The sequence below is a fragment of the Micropterus dolomieu genome, linkage group LG04 (assembly GCF_021292245.1).
Source record: "Micropterus dolomieu isolate WLL.071019.BEF.003 ecotype Adirondacks linkage group LG04, ASM2129224v1, whole genome shotgun sequence".
In the NCBI taxonomy this organism is placed as follows: Eukaryota; Metazoa; Chordata; class Actinopteri; order Centrarchiformes; family Centrarchidae; genus Micropterus; species Micropterus dolomieu.
In genome coordinates, this window is record NC_060153.1 from 21,209,604 (window position 1) to 21,234,041 (window position 24,438).

The following is a 24,438-nucleotide window of genomic DNA, read 5'->3' on the forward strand; positions in this document are numbered from 1 at the left end:
CTGTGATGATATTTACAGAAGCCCAACAGTTCCCACCAAGAGCAGCACTAGGAGACAGAGGCAAGGAAAAACTTCCTTTAAGAGGCAGAAACCTCGAGCAGAAAAAAGTTTGAGGCGCTACAACAAACTTTAGAAATGTTTAACTTGTCGTTCTGTACGCACAGTTCCAGTTTCCAAACTGGAACCTGGTTCCACAGGAGAGGAGCTTGATAGCTGAACGCTCTGGCTCCTAGTCTACTTTTGGAGACTCTAGGAACCACAAGTAACCCTGCATTCTGGGAGCGCAGTGCTCTGGTGGGGTAGTAAGGTACTATGAGCTCTTTAAGATAAGATGGTGCCTGACCATTAAGAGCTTTGTAGGTAAGAAGAATGATTTTAAATTCTATTCTGGATTTTACTGGAAGCCAATGCAGAGAAGCTAAAACAGGAGAAATGTGATCTCTTTTCCTGGTTCCTGTCAGAACAGTGAAACACAAACAACTGAAAGTTAATTATTTCTCTGCCTTCATCAGACAGTGAGACAGGAAACACTTACTGCTACAGAACGGAGAGGAAGTGTAAGTCAGTGCTGCCTTCACCCGCCTGTCCGTCCGTCTGTGTGTGCAGGTGCTGCAGCAGGAGGAGCAGGTAGATAAAGACTGGGCCCTCGGCGAGACCGCGGCCCCCGGTGGCCCGAGGCCTCGCCGACTGAAGCAAAGGTGGAGTTCACCGCCGGAGAGCTCAACGGGTATCTGGACCGGCTCCGATAAATGAAATATTTATTAATGACAAAAATTCAAACACATTATTTTCTCACATAATGATCATTATGAAATAAAATAAAAACAACCTGTAGTGGATGCTGGACAGTTGGAAACAGTGAGTAGCATACCTCTGCCTGCATGTAATTTACAGACAATATTAAAATAATCCAGTTTTATAACTTCATTTAGATTTAATTATGGCCGTTAAATGACATCTATAAATAGTTCATTTTATATTGCCTTAAGGACATTTTTTATGGTGGCTTTTAATCTTGCATCAAATAGTGAACTGCATCCTGTATGCAGTCCCCAGCAGTAAATATTGTGCTAGTACTAATATTGAACTACAAGAAGCCAAGCCTTTAATTGGAGTGATGTAAAGCTTTTGATGGGACAGTTAAGTCCTAGAGATGAGGTGACAACAGCTGCACAGAGGGGGCCCAATTAAATGTTTTTGTCATGGGGCCCAAAGTTTCTGGCGCCGCTGGCCAAACACACACATTCTAAAACATGTCAATGGTGTGAAAGTTCTTCACTGGAGTAAAGAAGACATAACGCTTGCAATTTACATCTGCAGAGAAACAAACATAAAGAGACACTATCTTATGTTAAGTATTATATAAGCACGAGCAGGCAGAACTCCAGCTGTCATTCAGACCAACGTGACGCTCGCCTGTTCCCGTTCTCGCCTGCCTGCTATATGGCAAGCCATTAGTGCCAAAAAACGTCATTCTTGTAGCATGTTTTGCTAATAAAACGCCGTTTTATTTTGGCACGCCGTAAAAAGCGGCGTTTAGTTAACAAAAAGGCGTTTTCTAAAATGATAATGAGCTCCGCCCTGTGGATTTTACTGTTCACTGATGACCATGTAAAGATAGTTGTTCCACTTATGGTGATTTCTTACTTTCTTTGTGTTTGTATGTTCTATTTTAGGAGATACTTTAATCTGACAGTGATGATAAATAAAATGCAAATTAATTATTTATGTCAAATTTGATCTAAAATCATCAATCAATAGATGTTACAAGCTATAACCTAGAGTAGCTAAATATTTTTAGTAAATGTAGTCAATTTACTTGATCAGTCTGGGACTTTTGTGTTGAGTTTTTCATGCTTGTCTGTGGTTACTTTCTGCCTTTGGGTGGCTACGATCACATTAAAGTAGATCAGTGCTGAATTAGTGTGGTCTGTTCTTCTTCTGTACTGATTGGGTGACAACACTTAAAATTTAGTGGGTGTAAAATCCACAGGGCGGAGCTCATTATCATTTTAGAAAACGCCGTTTTTTACGCCGTTTGTTTAGTTAACAAAACGGCGGGTTTTTTTAACTAAACGCCGCTTTTTACGGCGTGCCAAAACAAAACGGCGTTTTAAACGCCAAGCAAAACATGCTACAAGAGTGACGTTTTTTGGCACTAATGGCTTGCTAAACTGCTAAACTCTGTCGGCGGACAGAGACGAGGGAGGAGAGAAGGTCGGCTGGCTTTCAAACCGCCGTGTGCTGAACGTAGCTCTTCAATGTCTCTTGCGGTGAACCGACCAATCGCAGCCCGGATGGGGCGGGACATTTGAAATATTGACAGATAGGTGTGATTTACACTGAGGACGCTGGGGACGGGTCAGAATGTCTCCGGCACTTTTTGAAAGCTTTTGTTAAAAATGTTCTGAAAAAACAGCAACAAGAAATGTTGAATAACAAATGAAACAATAAGAAAAGATGCAACTGACATATAGAAGAAACAAATGTGCAGCGTCCAAAAGCTGATTACTGAATTAGATTCCATTATATTTTTATATTCTGAATTGTCACCTGCCACCTTAATTTTGTTCCCCTTCATATAAACAAAGCAGCAGTTAGGGTTAGCCTCCTTTGTGTTGCAGCGCTATTGCAAACTGTATCGTATCATATACACGCAAAATCGACCTTTTGCGTACAATAGATACGGCTTTTCCAAAGCATGTATATGTAACGCACGAGATGCGATCGGGTTGAATACAATACAACTATTGCTTTGTGTTGTTGGAAAGAGAATAGACAGAGAAAAGAGTAAATACAAAAACTCATGGCAATTTGGTAACATCACAGTCTCCATGTGACATTAATAATAGTAGTAAGGCTTCCCTCCGTCCAATTGTGGCTGTATTATTTTTGTCCCCTTCAAAAATATAGCTTGAGAAATTTTATGTTTATTGTCCCCCCCAACTGTAAGATGAGATTTACACCCTTGTCCCCTCCAACTTTGTCACTTTGTTGTATCAAAGAATAAATACTGTATGTTCTTTTGATGATGGGATTGACTGAAAGTAATGAAGAAGTGTTCCTTTTGGAAAATGATTGTCTTTGACTGTAACAGAAATTCTTTAACACCTGGTCTTAGTTTTAGATTTTGAACTTGAGTGTAAGTGAATAAAACATTACGCAAATAAATGAGAAGATACAAGTAACATTATTGCATTAAGTAGTTTAATGATAGTACTCACATTTGTGCAATTTCCAACAACTTGGCAAAAATGTCTACACATTGTAATATATCCCTGGAGGACTATGTAAAACACAGTCCACAGTGATCAAACAAACCCTGAGCAAGTTATGGATTGTAGATAATGCATAGCTTTGTTATATAACATCTAATTATTTCAGTTCTTCTTCTATTTGTTTTTAGGCTATAAATTTCCTAAATTTCCTAAATTTCAATAAGATCTTCTGGAACATGGACTCTTGTGTGACACCCTTGCAGTTCAGATTAGTCTTACCACCTATACTTTCCAAGACATAGACAGTATTACATGTCAGATATGTATTGTTAATTTCAATTCTCGTTATTTTGAACACCTCATAGGGGGGGATGAGTACTTCTTGTTCATTATAATTAGAATATTCTTTTAAATCAGCACCTAAACAGGTCTTAATTTTAAAGCAGGTCTCTATTCCGAAATTATACAAGCTGCTACAGTGAGAGCTGGAAGCAAAGAATCCAAACCGAATTATTTGGTTGACTTTGCCAGTAAATTTTTCTGTGGATCGTCTGTAAGTAATTAAACATTCGACATTTGTATTCAAGATCTTAATGGCAGATGTCAGCAGGAAATGTAAAGAGGTGAAACTGAATGAGGAAGGAAAATTGCTACTTTCTTTCCGGACTGCCTCATTAAACTTCTTGTACACATAATTACTTGTATAAAGACAGATTGCTGTCATGTGATCTTTGGTTAGAGCCATATCCATTCCCTCTCTTTTTTTTAGGTTATTTTCACTGCATTGTTCTACATCTGTCCAGTTTATGAAAATGTTGTTAATTTTCTTTTCTTTCTCAAAGTATTTGTTCTTTAATTTTTGCTCCATTTCTTCCTCGCAGTCTGCGTACATGTCATCAACTGAATTTTCAGCCTCACTCAATGGGTTGCCATCTGGTTGATTTAAGTTGTTCTGAAAGGGAAACAGAGAAAAGATGAAGAGAAAGTTCATTAAACAGACACTGTTTAAACTGTACTTGTGTCTATGTAAAAACATGGCCTTGATCAGAGCAGGTATGTCAAATTAAGAACATTTATTGCTAAACCTTTTCTGATATGGTGTTTTAAATTATGTGTGAGCAGCTTGTTACATACTATACTCACTGCTGTGGAGTCTTCAGGCAGCATCCAGCAAAGGAGCAAAAACAGTGGAGCAAAGACTATCATGTTTCCCCTCATCACTGCAGTCAGAAAAACTGTTCCTGAATCTATGTACCACATCCATCCACATACACAAAACAAGTCAACAACATTGAACAACATTACATTGTGTACTAGTAACACAGATATAATAAAACATTGGCATTGTAAATGCTGAAAAAAATTCAGAAAGTTAGAATCAAAAGTTAATTCGAAAGCTCAACTCACCATTAATCAAGTGAACCCAGGCGACCAGTCCTCAGCATGTGTTCAGAACTGAGGGTCAATTATATATACCTTGCCCTCGTGAACAGTCCTTATGCACAATTTGCATGCAATTCAAAGTATGTGGGTGGAATGCATGGATGTTTCAGTTCACAGTTATTCACAAGATTTTGTGCATTCACCTGTGTTGGGATTTATCTGGTTAGTCAAGGAACAGTTTAGTCAAAACCAAATGAACAACCTAAAGAACCAAAATCAAGTAACAGAATCACAAATGCACAACTAAGCCAAATTACATTAAAAGCCAGTTAGCAGTGCTTGCCAGCATTAAACCATCTATAAATATAGAGTGTGTGGTAATAATAGAAATATCAATAAAAATGAATCTTTAAGTTTCAGTGTGCTTTAAGACAGAGGTATTTAAATATAAATGCTCTGTATTTGTATAGCACCTTTTCAACCACTCAAAGCACTTTTACTCTACATCTGCATTCACCATTCACTCACTGAGCCTAAGTGCTCAGACAGAAACTAACATTCACATACATACACTGGTGGAATGAATGTGTGTCAATTTGGGGTTCAGTATCTTGCCCAAGGACACTTCAACATGCAGCCTGGAGGACCAGGGGATTGAACTGCCAACCTTCCGATTATAAGGCAATCCGCTGTATCTCCTGAGCCGCAGCTGCCCTGCTTAAAGCAATGTTGTTGTATTGGATTATGTAGGTTCTGGACTCAAAGCCCCACTTCCAAACTGAAACATTGAACTTTATAATTAGATAATGGGCCACTCCCCAGGATTTGCCTCATAAACAATGGTCCAGAATTCCACTACACAAAGTTCAGAGCAGCCGAAACTGTTGCAGAACCAAACAATGTCACTAGTCCATCATTGGTATTTCACCATGTTTATTTATCTCAAGGCCTCAATGAATAACATATCTTAAAAAAACAAGTGAACTGTAATTTCTGAAACTTTGACCTGTAATTTTGATCATTTTGCTTAAATGCATCACTGATGTTAGATTTAAGTTAAACCAGATGAATCAATTTCCCTGGGAAGTTTATAGTGGGTTAAAATACACTACCGGCACATAAAGCATTTCAATAATTGAATAACTCTTAGTCCACTTAAATTATGTCACAGACATTAAGTAAACTTTTTTAAATGATAAATTAAATATTATAGTTATCACAATCAGCCATAATAACCATCTGAGTGAAAACGAATACACTAAGTGATTTAACTGCTCGTGCGCGCAGAGCTAGATATATAAACATCTATTTCCCTGTTGAACGTAACCCCTTTAACTGGGAAAGATGTTAGACGGTTCAGTGAACCTGTAAAAAAAAAGCCAAGTGAGAATCAAAGGAAAAGCCCCTTGCTAAAGCCCTTATGATCCTTAATTTTGAGCAAGCATTTAAATGTGACCAGATGCAAAACAGTTGGAAATTGAGCAGATAGAAAAATTCACAATTTGGATTTTATTGTTTGCAGCATGCAAATAGGATTCTAATCAGCACAATCCACAACGACAATACTGAGTGCCAGAATTAAAAGGAAAGACTAGATCAGTTCCAGTTTAAAGGAACTAAGCCTACTATTTCACCTGCACCTGTTGAATAACAATATCTTGGATACAATGATCCTGAGGCGGAACCTCCCCTTAACTAGTGGGGGATGAAGAACTTAGAACCTTTAATTTTGTAAAAGTACCAAGACCACACAGTATCACTGTAAATTATTGTGTTGAAATGTTACTTAAGTAAAAAGTAGGTATGTATAATCAGAATGACTGTGTAAAATATTAAAAAGCACACCAAGAAAACACTTTTGAGATATTTGAGAAGCATCAACGCTGCTCAGGAAAAATATTGTGTTACCTGTTGTTCATCATCATCACTTTGTTTTCGCACGACACAGCATCGGCTGCATCCGAAGACTGATGCCCTCTCCTCAACAGCCTGCATATGGCATCTGACTCCTTAAGAAGCTTTAAGAAAACTCAAAGATAAACTTCCTTCCAAACATCCTGTCTTTACTTTCTTCTGAGCACAAACAAACCATGCCAAGACTCAAGAGATGACATCAAGGAAATTGAAAATTACTCAGCATTACAACAACCTGAATCCTACAGGTCTGAAAAGACCAGCCAGGAGACTTGACTCCATCAATAACCCAATACAGGGAACAAGGAACAATGGATAGATTCCCATTCAGGGTCAAATGTACATTAATTGATACCATGTTTTATTCATGTCATAGGAAGAATGTGAAATGTTATGCTAACATGCTGATTTTGATGCAGGAATTGATTTAACCTGAGCTAGTTATACATATCCACTATACAGAAAGAAGATTGGTGTGATCTGTTATTGTATCTTTGTACAAGTAAGCACATCGTGAGCAATTTACAATCCTGAGTCAAATTCCTTGTATGTGAACACATACCTGGCAATAAAGCTGATTCTGATTCTGATATTCTTTTAATTTTTTTTGGGTTGTCATAACATTAGTTATTAGTCCAAAAATGAGCCACCCACGACAGCTTGGAAACTCGGGAACCTGCTGCTATACCAGCTAACACTGTCTATCACAGGGACTGCTACAGTCATTTCATAACATCACAAAGATAAAACGAGCCCAGGAGAGAAGGCAGTTTTAATTCAAACGAGATGTAAAAGAAGGTTGGTATCAAACATGCAGTGAATATGAGTGTGAAGTTGGATCTTGAATTTTAATTTTGAATCTTGAACTTTGAGTCTGTCGAGAAACAAAAAATGAAAAGTAACCAAACCAAAGTTTAATGTGTGTAACTCACTGTTATAGCACAAACATCCTCAGATTAGCAATATAAAACTGAAGCTGTACTCTTGTACACTTCTCCAGTGACAGAGCACATTTGGAAGAATTGAAAAGGTGATCTATTTGATAAATTACATCACTTACTTCCCACCTCGGTTTCTGTCACAGGAGAAAGGCATGTGTAACCAGCTACTCAATGCTTGGCCACTTCTGTAAAGATAACCACCAGATTTGCCTGATAGTAATAAATATTCTAGGCATCTAGAGGTTTGGAATTGGGCCAAGTCAGAAGATTATAGGTTTGCTCGCTGAAGCCAAAAAGTTGAATTACAACGGTGAAAGAACAACACAAGGCACAGGAGTAAGTTTAACTGCATGTATTAAATGCAATGTGTAAGAAAGGTAAATATCAAAAATAAACAGTAATTATATACAGCAAAATAGTGAAATGGAAGTGGGATCCCAAATATACAAAAGTAGAAAATGACAAAGTATCAAAATAATAAATGTTCAGTTTAATTGCGAGTGCACAGGGGTCTGTTAAAATAAAGTTCACAGTTCCTCAAGTCACCAATAGTGGATCAATGTGCAAGGTAATTGTCCTCCTCCAAGGAAAGCAAGTGTCAGTGTGCACAAAGTTCTACCTGACCCCTTGGGCCAAGGGGGTAATGGATCAAGCTTCTCCAGCTTAAGGTCTCTAGGTTGCAACTTCCTGGCCACAACCGGGCTCTTTAATCAAGTGGGGATTGGCTCGCCATCCAGTACGGCAACAGTTTCTGCAAGTTCTCTGAGTTTTCTGAGGATCTCCACCACTGGCCCAGACTCCACCAGACCGCGATCTCCCAAAATCTGAATCTACAAAAAAAACTGACCCGTATGGAATAAGGCAACATAAAATTACCTCAGAGCTAACACATTGCTGTCATAGGCTAGGGCTGGTATCAATAAACTCAATATCGCTAATCACAGTATCATGTTTCTAATTCAGTTGTACAACGTATTCAATTTCTCAATATGTAACTATCATTTTAAAATAAAGTGCATAACCATAATACATAGTTATCACTAAGGTGCAAAATAACAATACATTGATGTAACACAAATACACAGAAATACATTCAAAATACACTTATCAGCCCTAAATGAATGAATGAAATGCATGAAAATCAGAACTCATTAGCATTCACTAGTATTAGTGTTTCAACAGGCCGCTAATGGGATGTCAGCAGGGCTCTCGTGGTCGCTAGGCCGCAACGGGCAATACAGCAATTTAACCCTTGACGTAAAACACAATTTCAAAACATATTACTCTATGGAGCTACTCCACTCACCAACAGTAGTAGTCTGGAACATCGTTGAATACTTTTGAGTAAGTTAACAAGGAAACTTGACCTTGTGTTTATCAAAGGAGACGGTACTGCCCCTAGGGGGCGTTCAGAAGATGATGGGGGGGTGTTCAGAAGCAATATTTTGGAAAGGGGGGCGCTGAGCTGCTTCTGGGGGGCGTTTTTTGAGGTGAAAGTTTCAAGACAAGTTTACACCAAAGATTCACAATTGAACTTTTAACTACTTGCAAAAACCTGTGATCTGCAACAAGAAAAACCTGCCAGTTTAGTCCACTTCGACTGGACGAGATGGACACTCTCGTTCTTGATATTACCGTGGAAAAATGTTTTTCTCTTAAAAGCGTTAATTTCTCTGAGGAATACACCATGAACGCCTTTCTATCGACCGTTTAACGTTCTATCCCACAGTTATTCCGTTTAAATACATGAAAAATGTGTTAAAACAGAGGAGCTAGTCTTTTAAAGTCTAGGAGTTAATAACTGCATTAAAATTAATTAATTTATCATTGAATTGGAAAGGTGCCACAATCACATTTAAAGAGTTTACTTCCCCAAACAACAGACACAAAGAGGAGGGAAGATAATCATGTGTTGACTCAGCAGGGAAACAGAATGTACTTACTAGTGTGGCTGAAAGAGGGTCTTTGTAGTGACAGAAGATGGAGAATAAACTGGAGAGGGGAGATTATGATAACTTGCTCAGTGCTCAGTCAGAGAGATGCAGTATAATACACTCACCTAAAGGATTATTAGGAACACCTGTTAAATTTCTCATTAATGCAATTATCTAATCAACCAATCACATGGCAGTTGCTTCAATGCATTTAGGGTGATTTAAGCAATTTTGAGCGCGGCACGGTTGTTGGTGCCAGACGGGCCGGTCTGAGTATTTCACAATCTGCTCAGTTACTGGGATTTTCACGCACAACCATTTCTAGGGTTTACAAAGAACGGTGTGAAAAGGGAAAAACATCCAGTATGCGGCAGTCCTGTGGGCGAAAATGCCTCGTTGATGCTAGAGGTCAGAGGAGAAACAGCCGACCGATTCAAGCTGATAGAAGAGTAACTTTGACTGAAATAACCGCTCGTTACAACCGAGGTATGCAGCAAAGCATTTGTGAAGCCACAACACGCACGACCTTGAGGCGGATGGGCTACAACAGCAGAAGACCCCACCGGGTACCACTCATCTCCACTACAAATAGGAAAAAGAGGCTACAATTTGCAAGAGCTCACCAAAATTGGACAGTTGAAGACTGGAAAAATGTTGTCTGGTCTGATGAGTCTCGATTTCTGTTGAGACAGTCAGAATTTGGCGTAAACAGAATGAGAACATGGATCCATCATGCCTTGTTACCACTGTGCAGGCTGGTGGTGGTGGTGTAATGGTGTGGGGCATGTTTTCTTGGCACACTTTAGGCCCCTTAGTGCCAATTGGGCATCGTTTAAATGCCACGGCCTACCTGAGCATTGTTTCTGACCATGTCCATCCCTTTATGGCCACCATGTACCCATCCTCTGATGGCTACTTCGAGCAGGATAATGCACCATGTCACAAAGCTCGAATCATTTCAAATTGGTTTCTTGAACATGACAATGAGTTCACTGTACTAAAATGGCCGCCACAGTCACCAGATCTCAACCCAATAGAGCATCTTTGGGATGTGGTGGAACGGGAGCTTCGTGCCCTGGATGTGCATCCCACAAATCTCCATCAACTGCAAGATGCTATCCTATTAATATGGGCCAACATTTCTAAAGAATGCTTTCAGCACCTTGTTGAATCAATGCCACGTAGAATTAAGGCACTTCTGAAGGCGAAAGGGGGTCAAACACAGTATTAGTATGGTGTTCCTAATAATCCTTTAGGTGAGTGTATCTCAGTGGGGGTCCCTAAAGTTATCATTTGTTGCACTGTATGACTCACTTTTGATTAAAAAAGGCACAAATTCAGCCTTTCTAATCTACATTGAAATGTCCAGTTTTTTAACACTGCAACCATGTCTGCAGCACAGCTAGCCTTAAAGGCAATTTTCAGAAACGAATACAAATCTCACAATGAAAATGATTTCACTTATGTGTTCTGACTTCCCAATGGAGAGCCTATGGAACAAAACACATCCATTATACGTTTTAATAAAAAGGATATGTTCAATGTTCCTGCGCAGGTTCTCATTGAGCTTGGCCTCCAGCTCACCCAGCTCCTCCTCAGCCTTCCTCATGTCTTTCTGCAGCTCCAGACGAGACTTTCTGGTATCGTAGTAGCCTCCTGTCAGAGCTCCGCGGTGGCTCACCTGGTCACCTAGGAGGTCATAACATAATGTACTGTATATGAGAGATAAAATGCTCCCACATTACTGCAATTACAATGTGTTACAAAGGGGAGTCACAGATCTTGATTTAGTGTGGTGTAAGACACTGGCAAACCTCTTGACACCTACAAAGAAGAGATAGTTTAATCTAGGAGTGTGATTCAGACAGAGCGGAGAGTTCAAATAATACAGTTGTTATTTGCACTTCAGACCTCTTGAGAATAGGCTTTAACCAATATAATTTTTTCTTTTTTCACAGTGCAAACTGAAGTATTAGCTAGTGTTTATATAAAATGTGTTTGAGGGCGTACAGTCTACAGACACAATTTCACCAGGTAGACTGGTACCAAGCTGTGTAGTGATAAGCCTAACAACTCTTTAGTTGCATATCCCTAGATATCTTTCATACACATTGTATTTGTTTAGTTTTGTTTTAATGAATCACTTTTGTTTTGAAACTCTACGTCTCTTTTTTGTAAGAGCTACCACCTTCCTTTTATGTTCTTGAGTTAATGGTATATACGGTACTGTGTACCCTGGGTCAGCTTACCCTCCAGAGTTATACAGTCCATGGTAAAAGCTCTGGCCAGCTGGGTGGACACTTCCATGCTGCGACAAATCAAGGTCTTCCCAAACACATGCTTGAAGGCCTTGTCAAAGTTGTTGCTATAGCGTAGCTTGCTGATCATGGGGATAGCGTCCTTATGGGGCAAAAACACATTGGTACCAACACAGTTGCAAATACTACACACCTCATCATCAAACAAAAACTGTTGTAGAATGGGTGACAGCGAAATATGTTTGGTGTAACTGGGAAAGATCAAGGGAGTTCATTGTGGCCTCATGTCCCACAGGGGACAGAGAGGATAAAGTAAGAAGAAGTGTATGGTTACATCTCAAGGTAGCAAAATCAAGTATATTTTAACATGCATGATTACATTTTATCTTATGTTTACTGTTCCAGAGATAGTTATACCCATTTGCTGTAAGGGTTTAAACTTACTACCTACAAAAGTACCAGATGCAATTTATGTTCCTTACGTTGGTCTCTGGGTAGGCGGTGTCCCTGACATCCAGCTTGCTCAGGGGAAGGAATGTGACTTCTCCAGGCAGGTTCATTTTGTTGAACTCCATTAGTATTTTGGTGCTGACTTCGTCAGTCTCCACAATGTGGTAGAACAGTCTGGCAGGTAGGCAGACAGTGTTACAACAAAGAAAACAACCAACAAATATCTGCATATCTGTGAAAACATTCAATGTACAAAATATATACAACTTCAGTTCCTATAATTAGTGAGAATTCCTGATCGTGCAGGAGGCTGAAGAACTTAACACTATATAATACTTCCAAGCAAGGTTTTTTGTTTTTTCATGCAGCAGAGAGCAACACCCTGCTCGTTATATCTATCCTTATATCACATTTGTATCAGCATGCAGGAAGTGGAGCCACTGTTGTTACATCAGACTACATGTATGTTTTATGGCAAAACGTTCCACAAATGTTTGGGAGTGACATTTTCATTGAAAACACCACAAAGAGCTAGCAGGGAAAATATTCCAAGCAGCCCTCACCTGGTACCAGCAGTCACCTCCACACAGGTGTAAAATGCAGGCTCGCACTCAAAGTTGTTCATGACGATGCCGTGATAACCGTTGATGACATGCTGGTTGATGCCCTTTCTACGGAAATGCTCAAGGACTTTGTTGATGCTGTCAATGCCATTCAGAATAGCCTGGAGGACCATAGAAGAAAGAAGAGGACAAATGACTCTCACTTAAATTACAAAAAAAAAAAGAATGGTACTATAATCACTTAAGTTTAACACTTAAGATGGCTAATATATAAAATAAATGACTAACATCAATATAACACAGCACAACCGAGCTAAAAACATAATGTTCTCATTTCATATTTTTTATCATTAAAAGCAGCTATAGTCTTTTCTAAAAGAGAACACTGTTACAGAAGGACTGCTTAACAGATAAAATCCTGTGCTGTGAAGAATTTCTGTCGTATGCTGTAGAAAATGAAATATGTTTCTATATCCTACCTCTAGATATACTGTAGCTGATGCTGTGAGGTATAGAAAAAAAAAAGAGCACTTTGACAATATTGTGCAAAATTACGTACACTATAAATATAAAATGGGAGCGAGGATAGATAGAGTCCATCAAAGGCCGGACACGGGATGAATCAGCCTGGACTCATGAAAGAAAAATAAATACAGGACATTTGTCCATGAAGCCACAAACAGCCTCCTTTCATCTCAGCAGACATTATTCAGAAGTGATATTTGATTGATGTATTTGCCCAGAAGAAATGACTGGCAGTTACTGCATAGAGCAGAGAGGAGTGAGTCATATGTAAATTTAGCTAGGTATGATAAGGTGCCAGTAGAGGCATATGAATGATTCCATTTGATATACCTATCATGACAACTGGCTGAGTCACAAAGTGAGTCCTTTGCAGTATTCAGGTGGCCTCACTTGGAGAGAGAGGCACTTTTTCACTTTGGGTTTGATTTATCTTCACTTGCTCATTTCCCTTTCTCACAGTACGTCAGCAAGTATGTGCATGTGCGAAGGTTTAATGGATCTCACCCCCAGAGAAAGGGAGGTAAATATGTGTGCATGCACAAGCAAAACTATTAGTGTGGTACCATAAATGTCATGAATTTCAATCCTCTGAAAAGGAATTTCCGTTTCTGTGCTCATAGACACATCTTTCACTTGTGTCCAGACGAAAGCATTAGGTATCCTGTAGTTGCATTACACAAGTCACTTATTACGCAGCCATACACAATGACACGGACCTTGCCGGTAGCTGCTCGAAGGAGCTGCTGTTTCTTCTCCAGGTCCTCTCGTTTGGCTGCCAGGGCCTGCTGCTCTGCGTTCTCCTCACGCCACAGGTAGCTGGACAGACACAGACAATCACACACTGTTACACTTATGTCACCAAAAGGACCAGAACCACACTGCAGCCATGATACTCACAGAGAAAGAAGCCAGTCTCTTAGATGTCTTTTTGATGTAAATTATTTATGAATAGAAAGAACGTACAAGAAAGAAAAACAAGCTGCTTCTCTTCTTAAAAATGAGGAAATAGTAAATTCACTAAATGCAAGCTCTCCATATTAAGTGAATTACAAACGTATTACCCCCTGGACTTTATTTCAAATAATCAGATTCTTTTGTCCTAGATTGAGACCATTTGCTGTCATCCTTAAGTGAAACATAGATTTGCTTAATATTTGTTAAATGATGACATTTAAATAATTAAAACAATTAGACTGCAGTCTAAAACAGTCTCCCTCTTGTTTCCATTATGTTGTTTTTCGTAATTTATTCATATTTCTAGGTCATACACTGCTAATGGCTTGCAGCTGTGGGGTCTGGATGTTGTGTTCCTTCTATCAAAGCTGTCATAATGTAACCTTTTCACCCACTACACCTAAACAATGGACCACAGTGAACTTGAGGGTGCATGATGGATTCAATATTGGACAAACATGAACATATTCATGAAATCTGTTTCATTTAGTGATATTAATGTAGGTCTGTTACTGAATATAATGGAATTTAATTTCATGCCGCCTTAGCCAGTCACCTCAATTAACAGTTGGAGAGACTTAAGGAAATTCTCTGTTTGTCATGTTTCAAAAAAGCAGGGAAGCAGCTGTCTTGACTGTTCACTACTAACCCAGAGCACAATTCATCCACCCTGGAGGAAGTGTCTGACAGCAGAGGCCCAAGGCCTCATTCTCTCTGTTATATAAATAAACCTCATTGTTTAAGTGGACAGAGAAGGCCTGCTGACATTCACAGCAGACAGTACTCTGGTATGTCACTAAAGGCTGCCAAGCGGAAACAGCATATTGGCTTGAAGGAAGGGTAAGCAATTCAACCTTTCAGCTTCATACAAGATGCTGGCATGATACGTCTAAAGATTCATCTAGTTAATGAAGTCATGCTATACTGTGTAAAACTACACACAACATAAATAAAAAGGCACAAGCACAAAGCAAGACTTGGTCAGAGGTGAGGTCAGAGACAAGGTTAGAGGGTTCTTACTTTCTTTCACTCTGGAGCTCATCCTTCCTGTTCTTCACTTCATAATACTTTTTATCCAGTTCCTCAACGCGAGTCTTGACCTCATTTAAATCTTGATCAAGTTTCTAAAGAGACAAGTTGAAAGTGGGTCAAATACACTCACCTGTCAAGAGGTTAGATTAAAAACACAGAAATAAATGGCAAATACATCATAAATTAGCATTTAAAAGTTAAACTATTTACAGTTCCCTAACAAAAAGTATTATTACTAAAATATAGCAGTAATGACTAAGTAACAGAAGCATTTTCAGTCATTCAGCTTTAATTGAACCTCACAACTAGTGGTTTTCCACCATAGCTACAAAGAATGATCATTCTTCAACTGTGACTCCCTCTGAAAATGAACATGGGTCTGAAAACAAGACTCCCCACTGAACTAAAGATCTTCTTTACGGAGAACTGGAACAGTAGTAGCAGAGTTGTCTTACATTGTACTGCTCGAGGTTCTTCTCCTTGTTCGTCTCTGTATCCTCCAGGTCTTTGTGTATGGCTGCAATCTGCCTCTTTTTATCATTGATGGCCTGGTCCAGGGACTTCAGTTCCTTCTTAATCCACTTGTCCCTCTCCTCCTTGGAGGTGAACTGGCTGCCACGGCCCTGCTTAGCGTACAGGTCTGTCCTTTCCTGTGTAGCCTGGGCCAGTCTGGAAAGAGGCCACATCAATGAGCCATATAATAATAATCTGTAGGGCTCCAGACCACTGGTAGCACTGGTGCAACCAACTTTCTCAGTTGGTCGGACAAGCACATGATTTGGTCGCACCCTTTTCTTTTTTTTGGTACAGGTATTATTAATTGACCACTGGTAAGAAGTGTGGATGGGCTCAGTGTTTCGGGTGATGTATCAGTCCCTGCAAGTTTTGTGTTTCTTATTTTTGTTGTGCAACAACAATAAAGGTGGCCCGATGGCCCGGGGCCAGTAAAAAGTAATGTCGGGACAGTTGAACTAGTAACAGAAACTAGAGGCAGTCTGCCTTTGTTGGTTAATGGTTTAACACAGGACATAAATGTGAAACCAGCACAGAAGTCTTGGATCTTTACTAATGAAGGCATAGCCAGATCAGTCCTACAACTTATTTTATCCTCGGCCAAAGACATACTCAGTCACATTTGTCTATTTGGAAGATGTCTAAAAAACATCTCTAAAAGAGATTTAGATGAAATCTGGTAAACAAATATAAATGTGACTTTTGTTGTTCTCAACATTACAAGAAAGTATTTTGTTTTGTCACTGTACTCAGTTAAAAGAATGGTCTGTGTGTATTTTCATGTAGAGCCAGTAGATAACAAAATCTTAATAAAATAAAATCTTGAGTCTTGAGTAAAATCTGCTCGAGTCTTTTCTAGTTTAATACGGGCCAAAATTGTTTCATTTTGACCATACCCATTTGGTGCATCCACACAAATATTTTAAAAAGTTCCAATCTTGTGTTTGGGATATTGTTAAGTGAAACTTATAAATACTAGAATACATTAATAGTTTTATATAAGACATGTTTAACCATTAATGCACTATGCATCTGTTAAAAAAAAATAATTATACTCTCTCTCCCTTTCTCTCTCTCAAATTGAAACGGCATAAAATGTGAAATTTTATTGTCAACCTAATGAGGCTGTATAAAATGTGTAAATACCCCATTCTTCAGGACACAACACATAAAAAGGTAAGGACTTCATAATGTGGCCCAGCAACCTGCCTGTAAGCTGTATGGTATGCCTAGTAATATAGGGACACAATATCTACAGCTAAAGCTGATGAAAATATCATTGTCAGTGTGATATAAGTAGTGGTTATGTACATATAATGTTGTGTTTCTAATAGCCTACATAAACAGAAATAACTCAGATTCCATTTTAATCTCTTTAGTAAAGTTCATAACAAGTCAACTTTACATGCAGTAAAAGTAAGTAAGTAAAAGTTTTTATTTTTTTATTTTAACTGTGATATTTGAGTTTAGTTTTTTTATGTCTAGGATGTATTTGATAAACGATTAAACATGTTAACATAAGTCTTTGGTTTTGTTGTAACACTGATAAATAAAAATAAATAAATAAATAAATAAAAATTGTCTTCGGGCCAGTCTTTCAAACCCACTGGCTCGGTGGGGCCAGTTGCAAAAACGTTTAACGTTGAGCCCTGGATAATGCTACGTGATAACTCGCAACTCATTAATCATAACAATAATGCATGCAGAACAATCAGTTCAACATTTGAAGGTTTGTTGCAGCACGTCAAACTTTATTTAATGCTCCGCCTCATCCAGGCTGTGATTGGTTGGTCACAGAGCACATCGACTTCAACGTTTCAACACAAGGCACCTGATAGCGCTAAATGGCCAGCTAACCAAACACAAACCTTGCTTATCTTCTGCCTGCTGCCTTCTGTCTCACCGCTTCAGCTCACAATGCATCTCTTGTGTTTTTGTAAAGTGAGCTGGGGGATTACGGTAGTTTGCAGTCTTTACTCAAATAGTGTGCTCACACTTTAGGTGCATTTGCGAGTAAAATAGTCATGCGGTAGAGCTGCTAATGATCACCTTGCACTCACACGAATGAGACCACGTGAAATTATTACTCGCACACTCTTAAAAAAAGGTTGCATATGCAACCAAAATGATCACTGTCTGGAGCCCTGATTGGTGACGTGAGCGGCAGAGTTTTCTAAGGGAGAACAGGTGTGATATATTTGATCTCAGTGTCACCTTCCTGCAATTTAGGATTCCAAATGTTTTTAGCACAACTGCATCAAACTACTTTGTAGAAGGACACACAAATATCTCATGTGCATCCACCTCTTGATCTCTCACTATCAAAATGTTTTCAAAATGAGATGACTGACTCATCGGGTTATGCCTGGTCACCAGCTGCTCGAGGGGCCATAGCTGAGAATGAGTCATCCCTACCTGGATATGCCCCGCTCCTCTTTTTCCTTCACCATGTTGAATTTGGGTTCGGTCTCCTGCAGCTCTTTTTGCTTCTCCTCGATTTTCTCCAACAGCTTCTGACGCTCCTTCAGCAGCCGTTTCTGGAAGAGCAATAACAGCAGTCTTCAAAATGCAGAACTTAAAAGAGGAGATGTAAATAAACTACATGGAAACTACAGCCTGCTTTGGACACTTGCAAAAGTATGAATAGGTTGTGCTTTCAGGGAACATGCATCAACAATATTTCTTAAACATTTCTCCTCCAACTTCATTAGGAATCTTAGCTTTCCCCTGGATCTCCAACAGCTAGAACATCACGGCCATCATCCCACAGGTATGAATACCTCTACTTCCCCCCTTGTGACAAGGCCAACTCAATGTCTTATTAGAACCATCAGCAGCTAGCTAGTGACGCAGTTCTGCTCTCCTTGCTTTTCATTTTGCTCCAATAACTTTTGGCTGATGTTGTGCCAGCCGTAGCCAGGTGGGCTTAATCCAACCAACAGCCAGCATACTGCCTGGGATCCGTCATGGTTCAGTCACAGACTGAGCCAATAAATCTGTTATGTATGATTACCGTCTCCTTACTCACACGTGCACACACACTGAACACAAGGCCATACGGAGGGTGATCTGTGCCAGCTCTGACATACAACCTCGTGCCAGGAATGATGTATAGTGAAGCTGATGGCACAGAGTCTGATACACAGGCTGGTGCATCCTTTGTTTTTGTTCTCAATTTATCCCCCTGTTGGCCCAGCAAACATTCTACTGAAAGATCATGTAAAGATTGAGCACTAAAACTGTCAACGCTATACATTAGGCTGAACTTCTTGTTTTAGTGGGAATGAGACTAAAACAAGGTGCTATTTGGATCAGTGTTTTTTTAGTTGACGTAATCAATCAACAGGAAATCCATCAGTAACAATTTTGTAAATTAACAATTTATCAAGTAAAAATAAACATTTGCTTGTTAGTTTTTAAAAACTGAGGGCTTTCTTGTTGTTCTCTAATTTATATCACTGTAATTTTAAGACATCACTTTGGGCTCTGGTGATTACACTAAAACATTTTATAGACAGCATAATTGATCCATTAATTAATAAAAATCTACAGAATTTTGAGGACCACAGAAGGTTGCTATTCTTAAAAACAACAGCAACTGTGCCACTCTTTGCAATTAGTAACAGGGGAGAGCAGAGTGGATGAAAAGAGAAACTACCATCCTTCTCTATATACGCTGATGGTGTGGGGGGAGGGGGAAGTGTTGTTGGTGCAACGTCACGTGTGCAGAGTGACGCAGATGGGAGGCTTCCATACCCTCTGTTCGCTGTTGCCTGCCAGCTCGTCCTGCAGGTCCTTGGCCTTCAGCTCGAGCTTGGTCCTCTGCTTGATCTGCTCCTGGCGCTCGGCCGATAGCTGCTCTTTCTCCTCCTTCATGGCAGAGATCTTGGACTTCAGCTCTCGTACAACACGCTCCGTCTCCTACAGAACAGGAGGAAAAAAAATAAAGAAACAAGCTGTGAGATTTCATTCAAAAGGAGTGAAAAGTTCAGTGATATCATTTATCTTCTCTCCTTACAACCACATCCTGACAAAACTCCTGTAGTGTGATAGGACTACTGAATGTGACAGAGTGACTGTGATTCACATATCATGTTTGCATGATGACTAAGTTAAATCTTTCTAAAATCTGTGCATAACAGTAAAATAAAATAATCTTGTTTTAATAATGTCTGAAGATTCTCAGTCATTCAGGTCATAGTTATAAACGAAGGGTTAAACAAAGGGTTCCTGGTTTAACCCTCCTTTTCCACTGGGGTACCAGCTCAACTTGCCTCAACTCGCCTTTTTTGGTTTTCCACAGGGCAAATCTGGTACCTGCTAGGTTTTTTGGTATCACCTCCGTCGAGGTGCCAAGCGAGCTGAGGTAATTCCAAACAGTGATTTGAAAACTCTGCAGACTACCATTTGGTCAGAGAATTGTGAGATAGTAATGCATAGTGCAGACTACACAACATTCAACATCAGCAGATCGCTGTGCTGTTCAGACTACATGACGTGGTGTCTTGTTACGGGAGTCTTGAAGTCGTTGTGTTCACATTATGTGACTGATAACAGACAGAAGGAGGGGGTCACACACTACATGAGCTGTCACCTGACAAGCAGTCTTTAAACTACGGAAAACACACGGGAGAAGTCATGCAGGAAATGCGAAACAGGGGATATTTATTATTATAAAGATAAAAATTATAAAAGATAAAGAATGTGTGTAAAAGAATGGATTATCACACGCGAGCAGCCTGAGGTGACAGAGTGGGAGGTGAATAAAAAACAGGTTTTGAAGTGATAAAGTAGCTGCCTGCTCTCATTGGCTGGATGTCGAGTTGGCTGACTACTCCATATATTTAGCATGCTAGATATCTGGCTGACGTTGGCGAGCCTCTTTGATGCATCATTAAGTAGTTTACACAAAATCATCATCGTAAATCAGGCTTAAAATCGTGTAGTTTGACCTTTGCTTAACTGTAAAGATACTCTGTACTTTTTTAATATTATGGCAACCCACAAAACCACACAGTGGTCAGATGAGAATGTGCAGACGTTCCTCTGTCTGGTTGCTGGTGTGTGGGTCGTGGGTGTGTGTTGTATTGAAGATTATGTCATGGCAGTTTCATGTGGTGTCGCTATGACAACAAGCTACACTGAGGGGGTACTATATCTGGAATGGAAAAAAGGAGGACGGGGCACAAAAGAGAGTCAAGTAGAGGCGAGTCGAACTAGTACCGTTTAACGTTTTTGCCTTTTATCCTACCTTCAGGGACCTTCAACCAAGTCCAGTTGCCTGTGATTTGTTTTTAAAAAATGGACAGTACTGGACTTAGTTTAAATAGTTATTCATTTATTATTTGATTTAATTGAAACACAAAATATTGTAATTCCTTGATAATGCTGTGATGAAAATTGTTTATTTTCACCCGTTCCTTATCCAAGATATTTATATTTCTTTGGCAAAGTGGAATTCTTTACCTCGACTTTGTCTCGGGCATCTTGCTGAGCATCACGTAGCTGTCTGGATTTGTCTCCACAGGTCTCTCTCTTGGAGGACAGCTGGAAAAAACAAAACACAAATGTATTGGTATTGAAGTTGCGCACAACAGAGGAGGAAAAAAAATGAATGGAGCACAGGCCACAGTGAAGAACATCTTTTCTACCTTTCTTACTTTAAAATAGCTGTATATAATATGTTTAACTAGTATAATAGTAATAGTATAACTAGTATAATATTCTGAATGATGGGTGGTGATAATTTCCCACCATGGCAACAAAACAGATGTCAACCACAAAATCTAACATATTCAGTTTGTTTTACTCTGTAAATACACATCTTTTTCTTCTTCTTGAGTTTGTTACCTCATCCAGTTTTGCACGGGTTTCATTCAGCTCCTGGTTGTAGATGGTGTACTCGAGGGCTCTTCTCATTTTGTCCCACTTCTGGTATTGAGCCAGCTCCTCCTTCTCATCCTCCAGGGTGTGCAGACGTTCCTCGATGTACTTCAACAGCTCATTGATCTTCTCTCGCTTCCCCTCTGAGAAACACACATCAGGTTGTTGTTGCTTTTTTAAATGTTAATCACTATGAACTGTACACTGGGACTGGTATTGTTCTGATACAAGTGATAAGTTAATGGTGAATACTGTGCGGTAGGAATTGTATGTTGTTCACTGTCATGTACATATATTGGTTATAATGCATAATTATTAGAGATGCCCCGATTGCATTTTTAACATGTGTATTGGCTTTGACAATCACCGGTTACTGTCTTTGCTACTGTGCGCATGACGTAAAACACAGTCCAGCGTAGCATGTTTGTAACGTTTAGTGTGACTGGCAGAAAATAGGAAATTTGACGCCGCCAGTCACCGTTTTTCACTGATTAAGCTGAAAAACGGCACATTCCGGTCCCCAGATGGTCAATGGGTGCATAATCATAAACTTAAAATATCATGATTGAGACTTACTGCTGTTACTACATGAAAACAGTCATAATTACAACTTTATTTTCCACTGTTTCTGTACAGTGAGCACTTTACATACGTCGCCTAAGGTTCCTGAAAGTACATATATTGATCACTGAAAACTTTTCAAATATATTTTAGTTTAATCCCAACATAGGCAGACGCAACATACTTGTGAACAAATCCCTTAAACATGAACAAAAGCACAATAATAACAACAACAACAGTAACAATAATAGATGGAGGTCTATAAAACAATAATGCTAAGAAGCTTTCACCTGTCTCCTTCATGAGAGAAATACTCTCCTCTTTGCGCTCATCATACACCCGTGTCCCTGCCACCTCTCTCAGCAGCTTCAGACGCTGGGAGTCCGGTGCTGTGGCCATTTGGTTTATCTGCATGACACATTGAAGTAACACGTGAGATGACATGACAGAAAAACATTTTATATACATTTAGCTAATGTTCATTTCTGATTTTAGAAATCAAGAGGAGACCATTTCTGATCCTAGAATTTAACAGTTATCCCTAAATCAGCAGATAAGGTTCTGATTTTTACATGACTGACCAAGATATCCAGCAACAGTTAGCACTGTTTTTACAGCCCTGCTTTAACACTGTAATGAATTACACAGTACTGAAAAATAAACAATTATGTGTTAAACAAATGTGAGGCTGGCACCCATTCTTTTCTCACCTTTCCCTGCTTTACGATGTAGTAAGGGTTACTGCGGGAGAAGCCGGCACTCTCCAAAAGATTCATGACATCATTCTTACTGCAACAATCATAAAAGCCATCAAACAAGTGATTAAATGAATTGTAGTTGTTATTTCCTGTGGTTACATGGACAGTCAATCCACAGCAATACTTACGTCACCATCTTCTTATCTAAGAAGTACTGGTCCTTCTTTGCGCCAATTACGCGGCGAAGGGAGACTTCTTCTTTGTCGATCTGAATGGAGAGACATTTATCAGTGGTCAAGTAGGGGATCACAGACAGGGCAGTAGAATTGGCTGGTTATGTCGCGTCATTGCCGGGCTGCATGATTATGGTTTGTCACACAGTTAAAAAAATCTTTGGATTTCTAGAGGGGTGCAAACATCCTGTCTTCATCATCAGAATAATAAGTACTGTGTGTACCGGAGGCAGTGTGACTACAATCAGTGGTCATTGCCGTCGTCAGCAGTTTAGGGTATAACAATATAGTGATGATACTGTGCCACTTCCATTGTAGTCTGGACTGATGATGAGAATGGCTATAAAGGTGAAGCTACATCTTTGCCACATGTGTTAAGGTGTCCATTTTAAAAACTTGTTGTTATTTTGCAGCTAATTTGGCACAAGTGCTGTACACATAAGTGCCAATTCCACTATGAGATGCAGCAATAAAAAGTTAAATTGTACATAAAAATATATGCATATATAGGCTTACATTGGCCAATTCAAACGGCATGCCAATATACCAGTACAACTCTAGCTTCAGATCAGTGTGTACCCTATATTCTTTCAGGAGCAGAGCACCGATCATTAACATCAGTGGGCGACTAATGATTTTCCCTCTCACACTGTGCGGGCACAGTAACCCTCAACGCTTGGCCAGCTCCCTCTCCTTATTCTTCATAGGACATCTACGTGAAAGGTGCTGTTATAAAAGTAGTGTTGCTCCTTCAAGGAATAGGGCCATGTGTAATGTGTTAGGTTAAGAGAGAGCGAGCGGCAGAAAGTGACGGCAAAAGTGAGCGGAGCGTTGGGAAAGATTAGCAGTTGGTTGTCAGTCTGGCCGTAAATTTACAGTGTAGGTGTGTCACTTAATAAATGGTGCAGCTTCTCAAGACCAAGAAAAGTCTGTCTGTTGTTTACCAGCTGCTGGAAAAGTGAATGCTAGCAAACATCTCCCCCGGGCTTACATTGACTGTCTAGAAGCTGAGCAGGAAAGCCTAACAGTATGTTTTTTTGGCTGTGATGCAATGGTAAATTTATACGAGGTAATGTTAATTACTTAGCTGTATGCCATTACTAATTACATGTCCAGTGTTAAGAAGATCAGGTACAAGCTAAGACTAAACTAGTGCACAGCTCTGTCATGTAAACATACTGTATATCTTGATAGTTAACTTATATTTCAGTTTTCAGATGAGTTTAAAAACCTGTTGGTTAGGAAATGAAAGCAAGATGGTGACCATGGAGGAACTGAGGTTGGTAACTAGTCACCTTTAAGCTAACAACGAGACGTTTCCTTTGGCTTATAATGTCTACAACAATTAAAACCTCCAAGCATGTATGCCATACACTCA

The 24,438-nt window shown here is 39.5% G+C and overlaps 1 protein-coding gene across 1 annotated transcript in view; it reads right to left on the reverse strand.

Moving 5' to 3' along the window:
- Positions 1 to 24,438, reverse strand: part of smc3 (structural maintenance of chromosomes 3) — a 47,955-nt gene that overhangs the window by 21,721 nt on the left and 1,796 nt on the right. Inside the window, exons 6-19 of the mRNA XM_046046655.1 lie at positions 23,016 to 23,095; positions 22,840 to 22,918; positions 22,420 to 22,537; positions 21,536 to 21,711; positions 21,152 to 21,232; positions 19,442 to 19,606; positions 18,101 to 18,222; positions 15,628 to 15,841; positions 15,161 to 15,264; positions 13,903 to 14,002; positions 12,662 to 12,822; positions 12,131 to 12,272; positions 11,640 to 11,790; positions 10,927 to 11,079 (exon numbers count right to left, since the gene is read on the reverse strand). Coding sequence (XP_045902611.1) covers positions 10,927 to 11,079; positions 11,640 to 11,790; positions 12,131 to 12,272; positions 12,662 to 12,822; positions 13,903 to 14,002; positions 15,161 to 15,264; positions 15,628 to 15,841; positions 18,101 to 18,222; positions 19,442 to 19,606; positions 21,152 to 21,232; positions 21,536 to 21,711; positions 22,420 to 22,537; positions 22,840 to 22,918; positions 23,016 to 23,095 — 1,846 coding nt within the window. The remainder of the gene's footprint in view (positions 1 to 10,926; positions 11,080 to 11,639; positions 11,791 to 12,130; positions 12,273 to 12,661; positions 12,823 to 13,902; positions 14,003 to 15,160; positions 15,265 to 15,627; positions 15,842 to 18,100; positions 18,223 to 19,441; positions 19,607 to 21,151; positions 21,233 to 21,535; positions 21,712 to 22,419; positions 22,538 to 22,839; positions 22,919 to 23,015; positions 23,096 to 24,438) is intronic.